Source organism: Pagrus major, chromosome 4, assembly GCF_040436345.1.
Source record: "Pagrus major chromosome 4, Pma_NU_1.0".
NCBI lineage: Eukaryota > Metazoa > Chordata > Actinopteri > Spariformes > Sparidae > Pagrus > Pagrus major.
Genome location: NC_133218.1, coordinates 23,958,646 through 23,975,927, shown reverse-complemented (window position 1 = coordinate 23,975,927; position 17,282 = coordinate 23,958,646). Strand labels below are relative to the sequence as shown.

Sequence of the window (17,282 nt, the reverse complement as noted above, 5' to 3'; positions counted from 1 at the left end):
ATTTTCGCTCTTCCTCTGACATTTTTAATCATGAGTCGGGCAGCTGTTGTGTGAGCCGTGATGATCTTTATCCAAAAGAGTGAAAAACAGCTGCAAGTTCAACAAACCATTAACAGATTCATCTCCCTGGTTGATCTTGTATGATAACATGGATTTCGCGGATTACTCAAGTGGGACAGAAAAATCATCCAAATGTATAAAATTTCACACATCACCACTGATTCATCTCAAAATATGAGCTTTTTCTGATGTCTCATACTGGATAATAGAGGGAGGGGCTGGCAAACTGTGGCTTTCTGTGTAACAACGTGTTGCTCGGATCACCTCAAGGTGCTGTAATCAGAATAATTTGAACTAATATGTGGGATTCAGAGCATGATTCTTTACTCTTGGAATAATGTGTTTAATGAGCCAGATACAGGGATTAATAAAAGATGGTGGATTAATTTTTAAAATCTACACCCTGCTCCCTATAGAAGAGGAGATTTCAGCCTCACACTTTTCTCCCAAAAGGACCAACTGTGCATTTGTCAGATTAAAGGGGTGGAAAAAGGGATGGGGGGGCTCACCTCTGTCCACTGTCCGTTGGTCTGTACCATGATTATGACACAGGGGTCTGACTTATTCAGCGTGTCTCGGTCCAGCAGAGCTTTGCAAGACACACGCAGCTCTACTTTGGAGACGCAGGTAGCTGGACCGCTGAGGCTGGTCGCAGGGGAGGTGGCCTCCTGAACATCATTCATCCTGGCTCAGGGCAAAGAGGAGCTGCCAACCAGCGAAGCGGTGCGGTGTGAGGCTGTTGATATAAGCTCCCAGGGATGGGAAGGAACAGTCGTGGCTTGGAGGGATCTCAGTGAAGACGTGGCACGCTCGCAGGAGACAGCCTCTTTTGACTTGATGCAGATGTCACAGAAAGAAGAGAGATTCCTGTTGAGTCCCAGGGGAGCAAACCTAACCAAAGCTGTTATTACATGCCTGTCAGAGCAGGGACATCATCTCACCTCGGTAATGACAGGAGACAGGACATGAAGATTGGCGAGGCTGTGCTTTTACAGATCCCTGGAAAGATTTGTGTAAGATGGTCAAATCTGGAGTATGAATTACAAGAGCTATCCATAAACACATACACAAAAACATGTCACTTTCTGCACGGCAACATTTTTTATCCTCTTTCCAGCACTAAACATGAGATAGAGAACAGTTTCAGTGGAAACAAATCATGTCTTTCTCATTTTTACAACAATGAAAGTGAAAGCTGATAAAAACAGGAAAAGGAAAGTGTCCTCGAGCAAAGGGTTTAACTGCTTCAGAGGGGCAGAGAGTGTGAATTTCTCCACCAGCATCATTCACTCAAAGTGGCTCATCCTTAGGAGACAGATGAACAAGTGCACTGGCTGCACTGTTTGGCTCTCAGCACCAGGGACAGCGCCCGTGGATCTGTTTGCCAGCTGTGAGTCTGGAAACCAGATGTTACCCTCAAAAAGCGTCACTCTGCAACTTAACTCGTTAAAAAAAAATGCAATCAAAAGCCGAGCAAAAGTTATAGTGTGAAGCAAAAATAAATAAACAATAACAACCTCTCCCTGTCTCTCGGTAAAGCAACACGTCCGCTCATGAGAGAGGAAGGCTGCCGATTCAATCCAACAACTTAATGAAGGCGATGAGGAAACGGGCTTCTTCGTCAATTATCACAGTGGATCAACAAATCTGTCAACGCAGCTGAGATTACAACCACGTACAATTCATAAATACACCAAACAAAAGCCTCGCACTCAACCCGAGCAGTCTACTTTGTGAGCACCGCTCGTCACTGACGCTCTTACTCACTTCCAGTTAGAAAAATGTACAGCTGTGAATCCTCCTCATCCTCCGCTCACCATCAAGTTAAAAACTCACTTCCTACCTTTCGCTGTTCTTTACTCTTAAACACACTTGTTTTAATCCTCTCCCATAACACACTGGCTGATTTTTTTTTTTTTTCCTCCGCCGAAACTCATTGGTTCAGACCGAGAGAGGAGAGAGAGGAGGGAGGGAGGGAGGGAGGAGGCTGGCTCGGCTGTGAGGAGATGGGGAGTGGAGAGAGGAGTCCAGCTGCTGATGTCAAAGGATGGATGGGCTTTAAGCTTGGGCTCGATTATTGGGAGATCACTTACACCTAAAATCGAGCCTTAAAAAGATGACTTTGGAGATGCATTACAGAGGCTTTTATTGATTATCATTGATTATCAGTATCTGGCACCCTTTCACACACAGTGGAGGAGATACATGTGTAGATGGTGCACGGATTTGGTGTGATTTGACACTCAGGCTAAGAAGAGGGGTGAACTTATGATCCATGAAGATATGAATGAAATGCATTTAAGTCTTAATGGTGACACATGCAGTATCACCCACAGTAACACTACCTATTTAGCACCCATAATCCTCTGCAGGCTCAGTTAAGACTGGTACATCAATCAGATTTTTCTCCAGCTTCATTACAGTTTCCAGCTTTTTTTTTTTTTTTTTTAGCGTTCACAAAGTGCATACGTAACATTTATCCTTTATTTTACCTTTACCTTAATGTTCACAATCTGTTTTACAAGGGAGCCCTGGCTAAGACAGCAGCCTTAAAAGTTTCATATAAAAGTGCAAATTTAAAGGTTAAGTTCACCCAGAAATGAAAATTCATTTATTATCTACTCACCCCCACGTGGATGGAAGATCAAGTGCATCTTTCTTTGTCCGCAAAACATTTCTGGAGCTTCACAGCAAAACAGCGTTGCAGCATTCTCATAAGCAGCTGAAGTAGATGGGGACTTGCTTTAAAATGTAAAAAAAAAAAAACAGCAAACATAAAATGGCTCCATACAGCTCATCTGGAATAATCTCCAGAAGCCCAGAGATCCAAAGTTGATTTGAAAAGACGTTAATTACACCCTTTGTAAACCAAAATATTCACTGTAGCTGCTAAGCTAAAAGCGTTAGCAGGCACCCCATATGAAGTGGGCGCGCGACCGAGTAAATAATATCTTTTCAAATCAATTTGGGATTTGGGAGCGTCCAGAGACATGGATTATCCCAGACGAGCTGTATGGAGCCATTTTATGTTTTTGTCTCCATCCACTTCAGTTGTTTAGGGGAATGCTGCAGCTCTGTTTTGCTGTGAAGCTCCAGAAATGTTTTGGGGACTGCCAAACTTCATCAGACTTTCCAAACGCATGGAGGTGAGTAGATAATGACTGAATTTTCATTTTTGGGTGAATGTATCCTTTAAAACAAACACCACAAAGTTTCACATAGAAATAAACAAAGCTCTGCGTGCAGTCGGTGAGCATTTGATGCAATATGTATATTTCGTCAGTTGCTTGTGTTAATTGTGTAATTCTGTAGTAGACATGCAGTATGTGACGATAGGAGAGGTCGTTGGGACCCCTTTTCCCAAATTCTTTGGAGGACCCAAAACATTTGCCTGGTTTGCCTCTGTTGATGGTGCACCAGTGACAAAAGACCCTTTTCATGGGAGACATTTTGATTTGTCAAAGCAGGAAAAGCACAGGTGGAACACTAATGATGGCTGCATTCCATTTAGCTGAGCTTGTGCCATGGCTCTGGTATTGTGCATACTCACTCACTGACATGGCTCACTGGGACAGCTAAAGGTGCAATATGTAAGAAGAGACCACCTGTCGTATTCATACTCAAAACAAATAAGCATATAAGCATATCGCTGGAGTTATCACTAACTGCTGCTAGTTAGCACAATAAGCCTTGCAGCTAGCGGTCCAAACTTCAGATTTCATGATGTCAGAACTGATCTTCACATTCTGCTGATTTTATTTAATTTTTGAACGTTTTCAACTAAAATTCTCATATTGCACCTTTAGTAGAATACAAACATCGTTAACGTTATTGGACACATCAGTGCTGCACCTGCTTTGACAAGTGAAAACGTCTGCTGTGAGTCTATGAGTTCAGATGAGATGCTACAGTGCACATGTGAGCATAAATGGGGAAATCAGATGCTCAGATCCTGTTAGTAGGATCCATACTTTAGTCCATTTGTATTCAGAAAAGACAGGAAGTCCTGTCTCAACCAACTGGTCCTGGCTGGTTTCCTCTTGACGCGTGAGAGACATTTCACAGTAAAACAACAGGAACAAAAAAGCTTCCAGCACATCACAACCACCATCTCCATGTGGGAGCTCCAGACAGCTGAGGACCTGTGACTCTCTGCTCTCTTATACTTCATCAAACACACACACACACGCACACACACACCCACATGCATATGGACATACTTTAGTCAAATGTCACTCATATTAAAATGAACATGAACTGATTCATCAGCGTAGATTTTCAATCATTTGACAGCAACGCATGTTACGTAACCTATTGTTTCGACACAACGTTTATGCTTCAACCTTTTCACAGTCCTCCCACATATGTATTATTTTCATGAATGTATTTCCAGACATTGCGTAACATTTATAGATTTTTAGATTGCACCGACACAACAGCAGCTCTTTGCAGAGTTCTTGGCAAAACAGCAGCGAAGGCCACGTAAGACAAAGCCACAAAATGACTTCTTAATTTGTATTCATCAAAATCCAGTTTGAAACGGAAAATAAAAGCTGTGGTTTTGAGTGTTTAAAAGCACCTTGTGTGGTCGGCTTGTTAGTTACAGTGCACTTTATAATGATAATAGAAATGTGTAGGCTTCAATTATTGGAACATTTTATTCCTGAAGGCTTTGACATCTCAGGATTTTTGAAATGTCCTTCACACTTTCATTAACGCTTTGCAGCATTACAACTTTGTCTACGATTTCAAGGAGACGTGGTTGAATCTTTGAGAGTTGAGCCACTCAGACGCTCTCAGCTGGTGAAATGGTGTGTGCAGCCGACAGGCAGGTCAATCAAATTATTCCAAATGCATCACAAATAAAACATTTGGCTCCCTGCTCCCTTTTTTTAATTACCTGCTCTGTTAAGCTGATAACTTACACACCAAGCAACACAAAGAAGACACAGATTCCTCTTACAGGTTGATGTTATCTTTATAAAGAGATTAAAAAAAAATGCATTCCTTGATCTGTGTCTAACATGTAAACTTGCTGCTTCCTGACACCTAAAGTCAGTTTCGCTCCTGCAGTTTTTCACCCTCGCAGCCTCTTCTTCCATGGGTATTCAGACAGTCTGCTTTGGGGCACACACCTGAGCCCTGTTACGCCACAGCTCCAAACAAGGGCCATCTGCTGCTACTGCTGCTGCTGTGTCGGTTCAACACCTCACAGGACGTTCCCTGCATTTACACATGGATTATCTACTCAGACTCCCCCCCGCTGGCTCTGCCCAGTCACTGCTCGCCTTGGTGCTGCTGCTGCTGCTGCTGACCACATTGCGTGAATGATAACCCAAATAGAAAGATCTCTTAACATGGCCTGATGCACTCACACTTTCAGTCAAACTTGCTCCGGGTTTGTTTGTGTAACATCATCTGCAGTTTTCCACTAGCAGCTCCCTCGAGTCGAGGTATTTTTGGACACGGGTAGGTTTTTTGGAAATCTTCAAAGACATTATTGATTCTTAAGTCTTTCTTATTGCTGATGGTAGCTGTAGCATCACCGTTAGTGGTAATCAATCACAGAGCTTGTGTTTCAGCAGGCTCGACTTCAAGTTACACCTCATTGAATAGAAATACTATCTCCATGAGTCTCCTCTGTCATCATTATATTTGGCTTACTGACCTAGAAATACTGTGGTCTGGTCCCTTTTACAGGGAATACATCATAGAGTTGAAGTGACACTGCTACCTCGGTGATCTCAGGAGGAAATGTGTTAATTACAACTAATGAAAACAGCTGAGAAGTACAACAATTAATCACAGAGAATGCTAAATGTGCCGTGATCAATTTTACACACCAGGAGAGCAGCTGGGAAACACGTTCACACTGAGAACAGAAGGGAGGAAATGAAACTACAAACTATCACTGAAGCTGCAGGTATATTGCAAAAATAATGATCTTCTTAAAGAGTATCTGATGCATAGAGTCATCTTTCATTCATTCTTCTGGTTAACTGAATTATCGTTTAAAAAAAAGCAGCAAATCATCATAATTGAGAAGCAGTGACTGGAGAATGTTTGGTGTTTTTGCTTTGTTATAAGGGCAGAAATCATACACTTCAGTAAAGATGAACTCGTGCAGGACTAACGATGATTTAAGGAATGTATTAATGTAGGATTAACATTAACAAACGTGATTATGTGATTAGTTCACACTTAATGGATCATCAGTTAAGAACTGTTACAGTGGGATGAAGTTGAATGGTTCGGATGTAACACATAAGCAAATTTTAATTATTAATTATTATTACTCAGTTCAAAAGAACGTACAGAGAAATGATAAAGGGATGAGGAAGAGTCATGATAACTTCTACGTCTTATTTTACTGACACCATGTGACAGAACAACAACAGAATCTGGATAATTCTTGTTTGTGAGGTAAAGGGTTGATTGGAAAAAAACTAAATTATCAACAGAATCTGGCATTGGGGCCAGACTGTGGTGACAGCTGTATGAAGTCAATGGGAGATGCATGGAGAAACACACTTAAACCCAAAATATCTACGTCGTATGACTGAGAAAATGAAAGACCACACTTCAGAAAGTAGGTTAACCACTGATTTTTCCTCCCAAACGATTGACAGGGCTGATAATATTGTGATCAAACAAGGCAGGTCTGACTGATTTCCACTGATGAGACTTCACAGCGAACAACAACGTGAACAGGAGCCTTTCATACACAAATTTGAGGAAAGGAACAACATGTTGACGGAGATATCAGTGGTTATGTGTGGTCATTTTCTGGAGGTGTTTCTTTCCAGGATTCTTTTCAGGATTCATACGACGTAGAAATGCTGGCCTTTCGTGTGTTTCTCCATGCGTCTCCCATTGACTTCACTACAGCTGTCACCACAGTCTGGCCCCAAAGCAAGATTGGGTGATGTAATGACCCCTCATCCTTTTTTAAACGCTAGCTGCACTGCTAACTGAGCTAACTAGCCAACAGTTACAGCTACAGTTATCAGCAGTAAGCAGTTACTCTGGTGATATGCTGCCCCCTATTTGTTTGGAGCTTGAAATCGACAGGTGGCATATTCTCACATATTGCACCTTCAATGATTTAATATTTATACATATAGATATGAGACAGATGAATAGATTGAGTATATATATGTACTGTACGTATATATACAGTATATATACAGTATAAATACTATATTCAAAATAAAGATGATGGGTTAATTCATGAGAAGTGGAGAAGGGGGAGGATTATATAAGTGTTTCCTTCTTCCTACTCCTTTTCCAACACGCAAATTGTGTTGTTTATGAGAATTTGTTGATTGAATTTGTTATAGAGGGTTACTGTTCTTTCCAATTTCATTTGGCTATTCTTGACTTGTTTTTATTGTTTTGTTTGTTCGTGTATTGATATGCAACCAAATTAGGATTCCATTTAAACAGATCTTTATTTCAGACCCGTGTAAATGCTCAGCCTCTCTGAAAGCAGAACAGACATTCGCATACTGATCATAAATAAATAAATAATGTTTAAACTTTCATGTAACAGAAATCTCACTTGATGCATATCAATTAATATAAAATGTAACTGTGAGCTTACGTTCCTGAACTGATCTGTTCAGTGTGAATATATCATTTAAAACCATAGTGACTTGAAATCAACACATTTATAAAAACATTTTGCATCACAGGAGATATTGATCTGTGTACTGTTTGGTATTGCTTCTATATGCAGTTTATCAAAGGACAAATCAAATTCTCATCACTGGTAAATGTTGAATTTGGTGTTCAGAGTGTCCGAATCTTGACCAAATGTTTCTATACTTAGTTACCGTCATTTTCATCTGATTAAAGCCCGGTGACACATTTAGGAAAGGTGGTTAAAGTTAATGGTTCTCAGAATCCATAGTGTCCTGTTACATATCAGTTTTAGTAAATGGATTATTTTACAGCACCCTATCTTAAGGATACATCCTAAGGACCATCAATTTGAGTTCCCGTTTCAGCCATATCAATCAGCCTCGTTCCAAAATGACTTGACTGTCCGCTGCCCTCCATTAGCTGAATAATTTATTTGCATTCAGAGAGTTGGAACACAGAGAGGACACTTAAGGAGACAGTCAAGGACATTTAGTCTCACCCCATCTTGATTCAGTCTGCATATGTTGACTTGGGATCATTTTTGGAAGTGGACATTTTCCACTGGTTGTGCATTCAAAATAGGCAATCTCACTCAATTGGGGGAGTTTTCTCTAGACCTGTTGTATTGTTTGTTAACTTTTTGTCTGTTCATTTCACCTGACAGCACACCCAATATGTGAAAATAGTTTAGTAATGTCCAGAGTCTCTGTTGTCATAGCAATGATTGGTATTAACAGTCTGTTTCGGTTCATGTCTGCCACCACAAAATGTTCAGTAGGAAAATTTAAATTCAACTTTGCTCCCCTCTGCAGCGGCTGAGTGTTAAAATGTCCCACTTGGATAAGATTTTATCCTGCTTTCCACCTCTGCCGACCTTCCTCTGCCTTGAGGACTCGTTGACCTCCACTTCTACTACCTGTGCATGAACATGCTGTAGACAGTCGTTTAATATCCTAATAACCCGTCATGTTTAAGAAGAGTCTCTGCCTGGTTTGGACTCTTGAACTAGTTAAGTCTTTATTTCTTAGTGAAAATGTGAGTTAAAAAGACAAGTTTGATTTACATGTATCAGAGCCTCTACTAACTGCTGAGTTTCTGACATCAATAATTTGCTAATAGGCTGTTAAATGAGGTGCAATTACGCTGTCATGTCAGGTTAATGATCTGCTAGCAAAAAATCCAGTAGTTTAAAAAATGGATTCACAATTCCTGAATTATTGTCAACTCTACCCTTAATGCATTTATGTCTCCATCAATGAGTTACATTTTGTGACTCTAGTGCCACCTACTGCTGTAGTTATGAGCCTAATATGGACACTGAATCCTTATTTTAGGGTTTAAGTTAACAGCTTTGACACTTGAGACTGACGTCAGTTTATAATTGGATAAATCTTTAAGTACAGTGAGTGGGAAAACCTAAATATATTTTTGTCTTTTGTACCATCCACTGCTGTATGGGGCTCACGCAAGACATTTTGAAAAGCAAAGGCAGGAATGATATTGATTGGGTAGATTTCATTTTGCAGTCTCTGTTTCAAGGCCTCGGCATTGTTCGCACTGTCAATACAACTGAGGAAGACGGAGCCAGTTTTAAGAATAACGTGCAATTCCTGCTTTAACAGGTCAAAATATCTGCAGTAAATGAGAAAAAAGGAAAAAAATCCTATTCATGAGCATGCTTCAATCAGGTTTGTTCATAATCTTGATATCTTTTCTGGTCCCTTGTCCCCATGCAACATTAAATTCTATATTACAAATACTCTTTTTACTACAATACAGCCAGGGGCTTGGAGCTGCAATCTGAACCCAACAGTTCAATACAACTACAAATTCAATCTTGTCTGTGCAGAAACCTGTGAAAATGACCCAGTTGTTTAATTGATACCTAATTCTTAGTATTGACAAGACAAAGTCATTTCCCTGTCTTGTGAAGCTCAATTCCCTAATTCATTGATTTCCAACCAGCAGTACTTGTACCCCAGTGGGTTTTGTAGAGTAGCTCAGCTAATAAAATACTGAATTGCTGATATGATTGGGAGAATACATCCACATATCAAGTCATCTGTAACAATTAGTGTAGGGGATACTGGATTTATGAGCGCATGGAAACTATAAATCAAGTGAGAAGAAAGATAAATTGTTGCTAATTGAAACAATTGGCTAAAAGCAATGAAGATAATAGATAAACGGTTGCTAGTGTTTCTAGCTCCATTTTAAAATCCTGTCTCTCCCCCCAGGATTTTAAACATTGACAATTTAATTGTCAGAAAATATTCAAACATCCACAATTATATCCACTTTGAGACGATTAACAGTTAAACATCCAGTTGGAAATTAAATGAACACATTTGGAGCATGAATTTTAGCATTTGAGATCATCTGACTGAACTGTTGGGAGTTTGTCTTACAAAGAAACATTCAGAACCACTGCCCTAATCTGACAAGACCGTGAAGATACTAATCACGACACACTCGCATTGATCCTTTTAAACACTTTATTTTGCAAAGTTCCAGAGTGACTATTTTCACTTCTTCTTTTCCACGTCCTGCTCGGCAGCCTCCTTGGCTCTCTTGGCACGGATGCCAAAAAGACGAGCGTTGGCGCGAGCCATACGCAGGCTGGCGAAAGCCTTGAAGTTCTTCTCGTCCTCAGAGATGACCCGGGCCTTCTCCTTCTTGTGCACCTGGAAGATGGGGGGAAACGATTTTAAAAACAGGTTCAACGGTTTTCATCTCCAATGACTGCCAAATTACAAGATCCAGCCAATTCAACTTTAACCGATACGCAAATTCGTCCAATTTTGCAGCATGAATATTTTGGGTCAAGCAAATTGCTTTTCAGGTTTGATTTTAAAAAGCAGTCATCAGAAAAGGGGTTCACATGTTTCATCAAAGAAATACAGAGATTCCGGAGATTTGTCATCATCTGACTGCTATCATTCAAGAAACGGATGTCACTTACGACATGATGGCTTATGTATGAATGGCAACTGACAAAATCCAGCCAGTTTAATGTTAGCTGCTGTGAAATGTCAAGGATAACGCTTAAGGCTTATTTTCCACCTATAACCAAACGCATTTATTTCTAGTTTCCTCATTGTAAACCATCTTTAAATACTTGTTAACATGGGATTTGTTGTGTTTAAGAGAAATGTTAAGGAAATTCAAACTTACTGTCTTGATGGGCATGACGGCACCACTGAGCTGAGTGGCCATCTTGAGTTCCTCCTCCTGAAAAGATCACAAAGTTAATTCTTCAAAGCAACGAAACATATCCAGTTTACTTAATAAGGCTTGCTGTGAGGCAGATCCAGAGATTAACATTCAGCGTTGAGAAATTACTCAAATCAAAATAGGTCAAATCAAGGGCCACGTCAGAAATAAAAAATGCTGATTAAAGATGATTATTCATTTTCAACCAGAGCAATCCAGTTACAGACTCCTGATTTTTATGATTTAGGGTCCACTGACAATCTATCCCAGGGGTCAGCAACCTTTACGATCAAAAGAGCCGCATGTGGCTCCAGAGCCGCAGGTTGCAGACCCCTGATCTATCCACTTGATAGTCTCACAAAAGAAGAACTATTCTCTCAAATTCATGATGACATCGGTGAATGCGTTTTCAAATTTGAAATGTTCAATAGTGTAGGCAACCTCCAGTCCCATTCAGTCTAATAAATACTTCAGACACAACCAATGTAATAAACCAGTAAAATGGCATTTAGAATGCAAATTATGATATTTTACTGAAGGTGTGCAGCTGTCAGAAAGTTAAGCCTCAAACAGTGTTGTGCAGACATTACAGAGGTACTGCACTGCATCTAGAATAGTATAACTGTGCAAGGACACAGTTTATGGCTAAATCGGAGCTCTTAAATCACCAAACTGTTTCATTATTTCAAAAGCATGAGAAATAAATCTAATCTGACTGGGTACTTTTAGTTTTATTCAGTACTCGTAGTGCTGTTTATTAATTTTCATAAGATGGAGTGACAGTAAACAAACACTGGAGAGGGCTCTCAAATTGTACTTTGTGATGACTCACTCCTACTGACCACATGCCTTTGTTGAATATTTTAACACATGTTATTCTCAGGAAAAATCTGCCAAACAATCACAACGATGACAACAACCGTGACTACGGTCTATCACATGCTTTACAATTTTGATGTGAGCCTCCTTTTAAATCTTTGAGCTTCATGCAACAAAAAACTTACAGTGCTGTCTCCCTTCTTAGGTGCAGAAGCCTTCCTGGGGAACAGGATGAGTTTGGAGCGGTACTCCTTCAGGCGCTGCACGTTGGCCTGCAGAGACTCTGTGGATCTGTTGCGACGGCGAGAGTCAACAGCGATGCCAATGGTGCGGGCTGTCTTTTTGTGGATACCAGCTGCCTGCAGGGAGGAACACAGATAATGAGTTTAATATAAGAACTTCTCAGTTGCGTGCAACATCCACTACATGATAAGATATTCATTCAAGGTTTTTCTTCCATTTGGAGTAAGCAGTCATCAGAAAAGGGGTTCAAAGTATTCATCAAGAAAATACAGAGATTCCGGAGATTTGTCATCATCTGACTGCCAAGACATAAAACACACAAGATGGTTTTTATATTTCTGAACATGTCTGTCAACACGTACAGATGATGTGCCATCTCAGGTACTTCACGTGCTATTCTTTATTAGCATTAGACAGAGCTCCACTTAAAACTAAAAGCTCGCTGCTCATTTAGTTTCAGTCCGGCCGACAATGAGTGCACTTTCATATTTAAAATGAGCCTAGCGTGACATGTTTAAGCCTTTGGATATTGACAATCTTGTTTAGTGAAATAGGCATCTGCAAGAGCTAACTTAATTTCCATATCCTGATAAATATTAATGACAAATAAATGTGCCCAATTACACCCCATTAATAAAACATTTAACACTTCAACCTCATAAGCTGGAAGACAGCAGTCTCCACTCCCACCCAGTCTTTAGTGACCAGGAATATCTTGTGTGCCCATTTTAAATATTTTAGATAACTGATATTTGCTCCGACAATGTGACTGTTGTGCAGGACCAAACTCCAAAATGGTTACACTACACATGGGCAGTTGTTTCCCACTACGACATTTAAAGCAAATGGTGGTTAGAACTAAAGGTTCTTATTCTATAAAGATGAGGTCTGACAGAAAAGGGAAATTTACCATCACACCTGTTTGAGCCTACTTTTTGTGAAGGAAAAAAAAACAAGCACACATGTTCTGGGGTGATGCACACCAACAAGGCATTTAGCCTTCCTCCCACAGCAGCCAAGTACATGGGAGGAAAGTCAAGGTACGCGTTGGCAAGAACATCAAGTCTTTGAGCAGCACTGTGTTCTTCTACAGCTATTGAGTTTTTGGTTGGGTGGAAAGCATGATTCATCAGCGAAAGGTTGAGCCTGTTCTGTTTCTATCTATTTATCAATAGCATTTCCAATGGGAAAATGAGGGAGGTAATTTTGATAAACACTAGGTTTTAGGTTCTCAGCATGACATTTAAGTTTACCACAACAAACAAAACAATCACCATTACTTATTTGGTTTGCTGCCATTTACCCTCTTTTTGTGTCAATGGATTTAATTCTTTAAGATAGTTTTCAAAGAATGCCCGGTTCTTTGGACACATCAAAAGAGTGACATTGAGGCTGTATTACTGCACATGAAACACATCTACTTAGAGACAACTAGAAAGTATTACCTTAAGTTCCTCCAGGGTGAAGCCACGTCCGGCACGAACCTTCGTGTGGTACCTGATAGTGGGACACCTGACTTGTGGCCTCAGAGGTCCAGCGACAGGGCGGGGAGCGATGCGACGGGCCTTAGCCTGACGAGCCTTTCGCCTAAAGAAAGACGTATTTTAGTTAAATTTTTATCTTCAGTTATTAAGGACGTTTTCAGTTCCGTGCATTATTGATGTTGTGTTTGCACTGCATCTCAACCATGATACAAACAGTACAACAACTATGTTCCTTGTGATGGTCCTGTGGTGGGAAAAGGCTGTAAGCTAGAAAACATGTACTGCAACCACACTGCATGTTAATTTTGGACTTGGCTAATCAAAATCATGTGTTTCCAGACATCACATCCCAATTTAAAAAAAGGGAGCCCTGATACTATCATTAAACCCTTTTCCACCCATTAGTTTTGAAAGGTGCACATCCAGGGACAAACCCATCAGATGTGTTCTCAAAGACATAGCGATTTGCCTTGCCATCAAGAAAAGTGTAACCACTATGGTATCAGCTAAAGATATGAAAAATCCTGGCTTTGATTGTCGCAACACACATGCCCACTTGCATCACTGTACGTCCATGCATACAAAATACTGATCCAGTTGGCATTTACCAGTAGCAAAAATGCGTTAAAGTCTCAATCATCACAATTCTTGTAGATGCATCACATTTTATAATATACACTCACAACAGAAGTCAAAATCGAAAAGCTAACCAAATGTACTCATGTTAAGATTCATGTCATCTTTGAAAATTAATTTGACCATTATAAAGAATATTTTATGACATTAACATGCGTATCTTTGCAGTGGCTCCAGACTGTCAAACAAGGCTTCATATTTGCCACACGTTTGTGAAGCGGCTGGGAGGCATGCTAGCTAAAGTTAGCATGCCTCTCCAGAGCACAAGCTCGCGCTCACCTGCGGATCTTCCTGGCTGGCTGGTTGAACCAGGTGCGCACTCTCTTCTGCCAGTCTTTGTGGAAGTGAGGGTTCAAGATCATTCCATTCCGGCTGGGGGCCATGGCTGCCTACTTCCCTGCAACACAGCGTGGCACACGGGCATGAGTAGGTTGTCATGCCGGCACACCATCATTGCTCACAGTGCTACATCTGATGCTAAGCTAGCGGTTAACTGGACTACTGGATGTTTTGACGGGAAATTCACGTTAGCAGCTGCTACACGCATTAATAGCTTTTCTTTGCAATTCCGACATTCGTTACATATACTCAGTTTTATTTTGAGGGACATTATTAAAAGTATGAAGCTACAAAAGTTGGCCTGTGACGGCAATGCTAACACACACATCAACACCACTTGACCGGGTATCACCACTAATACAGTGGCTGTTCAGTAATACAAAGAGGAATTCTGTTACAATATTCACCTTATTACAAAGGTGACAAATCACACTATTTCGGGTTGTAAACTAAACTGATAAATATTAATAAAATACCAAGGATTAAGATAGATTCTTTCTAAACCTGTAGAGAAAAAATTCTCATACCTACGAGGGAGGAAAATGGCCGAAAGGAAAAAGGAAGTAGAAACGCGGTGGATTGTGGGATATGTGTGAACCAACCAATGGGCGAAGAGATGTGATCAAAGAGTATATATAGGAGAATTATCCCAACATTAAGACGGCGATAAAACGTAAAACGGAACAAAAATATACGGATTATTTAACGTAAGAATATACCGGTTATTATTATTTCATGATTGTGATAGAACATGTAGCCTATTACAAAAATACAAATAAATAAAAAGTCTGTTTGACTTTTAAAAGACGTTCTGCACATGCAGATGCACAACCACAAAACAAAGATCGTGTTAGTAGGCTATCTTTACCATAAAATAAATAAATTAATCCAATGTTTTATGAACGTCTTTTTTTTTCACCAAAGACTGGACAAGATAGTAGCCTTATAATAACACTTTAAAGCCTTTAAGGGCTCTCAATACCTGAGTACGGAAGCCCTAAAGGGCCATGCATTCATACATTTTATTTCCTCCGTTTTTCCGTGATAACGAGTTAATTTCATTTGTTTTCTCGAGATCTCGAGTTATTATCTCGAAATAACAACTGCCGTTTTCCCGAGATAACGGGATCATTTTCTCGAGATCTCGAGATAACGAAACTTTGTTTTCCAGATATAACGATATAATTAATTCGAGATCTCGAGATAATGACTGTGATATGACAGGCCTGAGATTATGGAGGCACACTAATGTGTATATTATATACGGAAGCCCTAAAGGGCCATGCATTCATACATTTTATTTCCTCCGTTTTCCCGTGATAACGAGTTAATTTCATATGTGTTTCGAGATCTCGAGTTATTATCTCGAAATAACAACCGAGATAACGAGATAATTTTCTCGAGATCTCGAGATATTGAAACTTTGTTTTCCCGAGATAACGATATGATTAATTCACTTAGATTGCGCCGCCGATATAGCTGAAGCCTTGCTAACCGTCTTTTTAGATTATGCACACTAATGTGTATATTATCTGTAATAGCAAGGCATAATGCTATTTCAGCCTGTGTCAGGCCTTGATTGAAAAGATATGTGACGTGGTGATCGATATGCTCCTGCTCCGCTGACATTGCTACACTGAATGATGTTTCCTGCAATGATTTAATATACTACACTATCGTTTTGTTTTCTCAAGATCTCGAGAAAATTATCCCGTTATCTCGGGAAAACGGCAGTTGTTATTTCGAGATAATAACTTGAGATCTCGAGAAAACAAATGAAATTAACTCGTTATCACGGGAAAACGGAGGAAATAAAATGTATGAATGCATGGCCCTTTAGGGCTTCCGTATTTTTTTACATTTCTTTTGCAAGCTGATGTTTATTGGAATTATTTCATTTTTTTTGTTCACAAGTTTGACACAGTTCAATTGTAAATGGCTTAAAGGGGAAGTTTTTGCTCTGGCCACTAGATGTAGACATAGCTTACCTTTTCTCAGTAGTCAGCAGCAGGCCTGGCTACATCTAAAACTGCCTTATCTACTAGGATACTGACAGTATACAGACTTCAACTAGAACCACAAATTATTTCATTGAGGGTGGTCAACATATAATCAGGCAAACAAGAGGTAGGAAGACATTAGCCTCCTCAGACTCTATAACAATAATAATAATAATTTATCAGTCTATAAATTGATACAATAAAGACTCATATTCTGTGATTAAATCTATAATTACATACTATAAATGAAGACTCACCTCTGATATATGTAAACGCGTAGACTTGTCCCGTTCATGTGAGCATTAATCAGACAGATTTAGCACTGACCCGGGGAAGGATTTTTTCATTTTGTGCTTTGACACTTAAAAAATCTCATAAAGAACCAAACTGACGTTGAATGTGAAAAATTGATTCATGTTTTAGGCTTTAATTAGTGATGGATGTTATTATCATATTATGATATATTGTGTCCCTCCTGCTTCCGCCTGTCTCACAAGTCTTTCCATTATTAAACAGCCTAAAGAAAAACATTAATTATACAGTGTCATCAGAGACCTTTATAATCAAAGTGATGCTGTGCAGGTTCATTACTGTATTTCAGTTTTTATTCAAAACAATGGACATTTAATGATCATGCACACAACATTATGTGTTGACAGATGTATTTAAGGTGGCTGTGCGGTGGTTCAGGTGTTTAGACAGATGAACATGATTGAGCAGGACTGTCCGAGAGCTTCCCATGAACTGCAAAGCACACAGACAAGTGTTCAAGCACCAGCCACATCCTTATTTCCATGTCTAATTAACAAATGTTAGAAAATGTTCCTTGTGCACCATTTACTGT

General features: G+C 39.8%; 2 protein-coding genes and 2 non-coding genes across 4 annotated transcripts in view; all 4 read right to left on the bottom strand.

The window, feature by feature from the left end:
- cpne7 (copine VII) overlaps window positions 1-743 on the bottom strand; it is a 37,182-nt gene extending 36,439 nt beyond the window's left edge. The window contains exon 1 of the mRNA XM_073464433.1: window positions 570-743. Within this exon, the coding sequence (XP_073320534.1) occupies window positions 570-743 (174 nt within the window). The remainder of the gene's footprint in view (window positions 1-569) is intronic.
- A 9,442-nt stretch (window positions 744-10,185) lies between these two features.
- On the bottom strand, window positions 10,186-15,052 carry rpl13 (ribosomal protein L13). The gene is made up of 6 exons (XM_073464194.1): window positions 14,966-15,052; window positions 14,379-14,496; window positions 13,425-13,566; window positions 11,922-12,095; window positions 10,879-10,935; window positions 10,186-10,388 (listed from the first exon to the last, which is right to left on the bottom strand). Exons 2-6 carry the CDS (start codon window positions 14,480-14,482, stop codon window positions 10,230-10,232), a joined length of 636 nt encoding a protein of 211 aa, XP_073320295.1. The 5' UTR covers window positions 14,483-14,496; window positions 14,966-15,052; the 3' UTR covers window positions 10,186-10,229.
- LOC140995317 (small nucleolar RNA MBII-202) lies at window positions 10,551-10,629 on the bottom strand. Its single transcript, XR_012178769.1, has one exon. It is a non-coding gene; the product is annotated as a small nucleolar RNA MBII-202 (small nucleolar RNA).
- Window positions 12,195-12,273, bottom strand: LOC140995310 (small nucleolar RNA MBII-202). Its single transcript, XR_012178763.1, has one exon. It is a non-coding gene; the product is annotated as a small nucleolar RNA MBII-202 (small nucleolar RNA).
- Window positions 15,053-17,282: the final 2,230 nt, after the last annotated feature.

Excerpts from the sequence above, each read along its gene's own strand:
- rpl13 (XM_073464194.1), bottom strand. The coding sequence starts at position 14,482 with ATGGCCCCCAGCCGGAATGGAATGATCTTGAACCCTCACTTCCACAAA. Across the intron at positions 13,567-14,378 it reads CCAGCCAGGAAGATCCGCAG|GCGAAAGGCTCGTCAGGCTA; the intron begins GTGAGCGCGAGC and ends GTCTTTCTTTAG. Across the intron at positions 10,389-10,878 it reads CCGTCATGCCCATCAAGACA|GTGCACAAGAAGGAGAAGGC; the intron begins GTAAGTTTGAAT and ends CCCATCTTCCAG.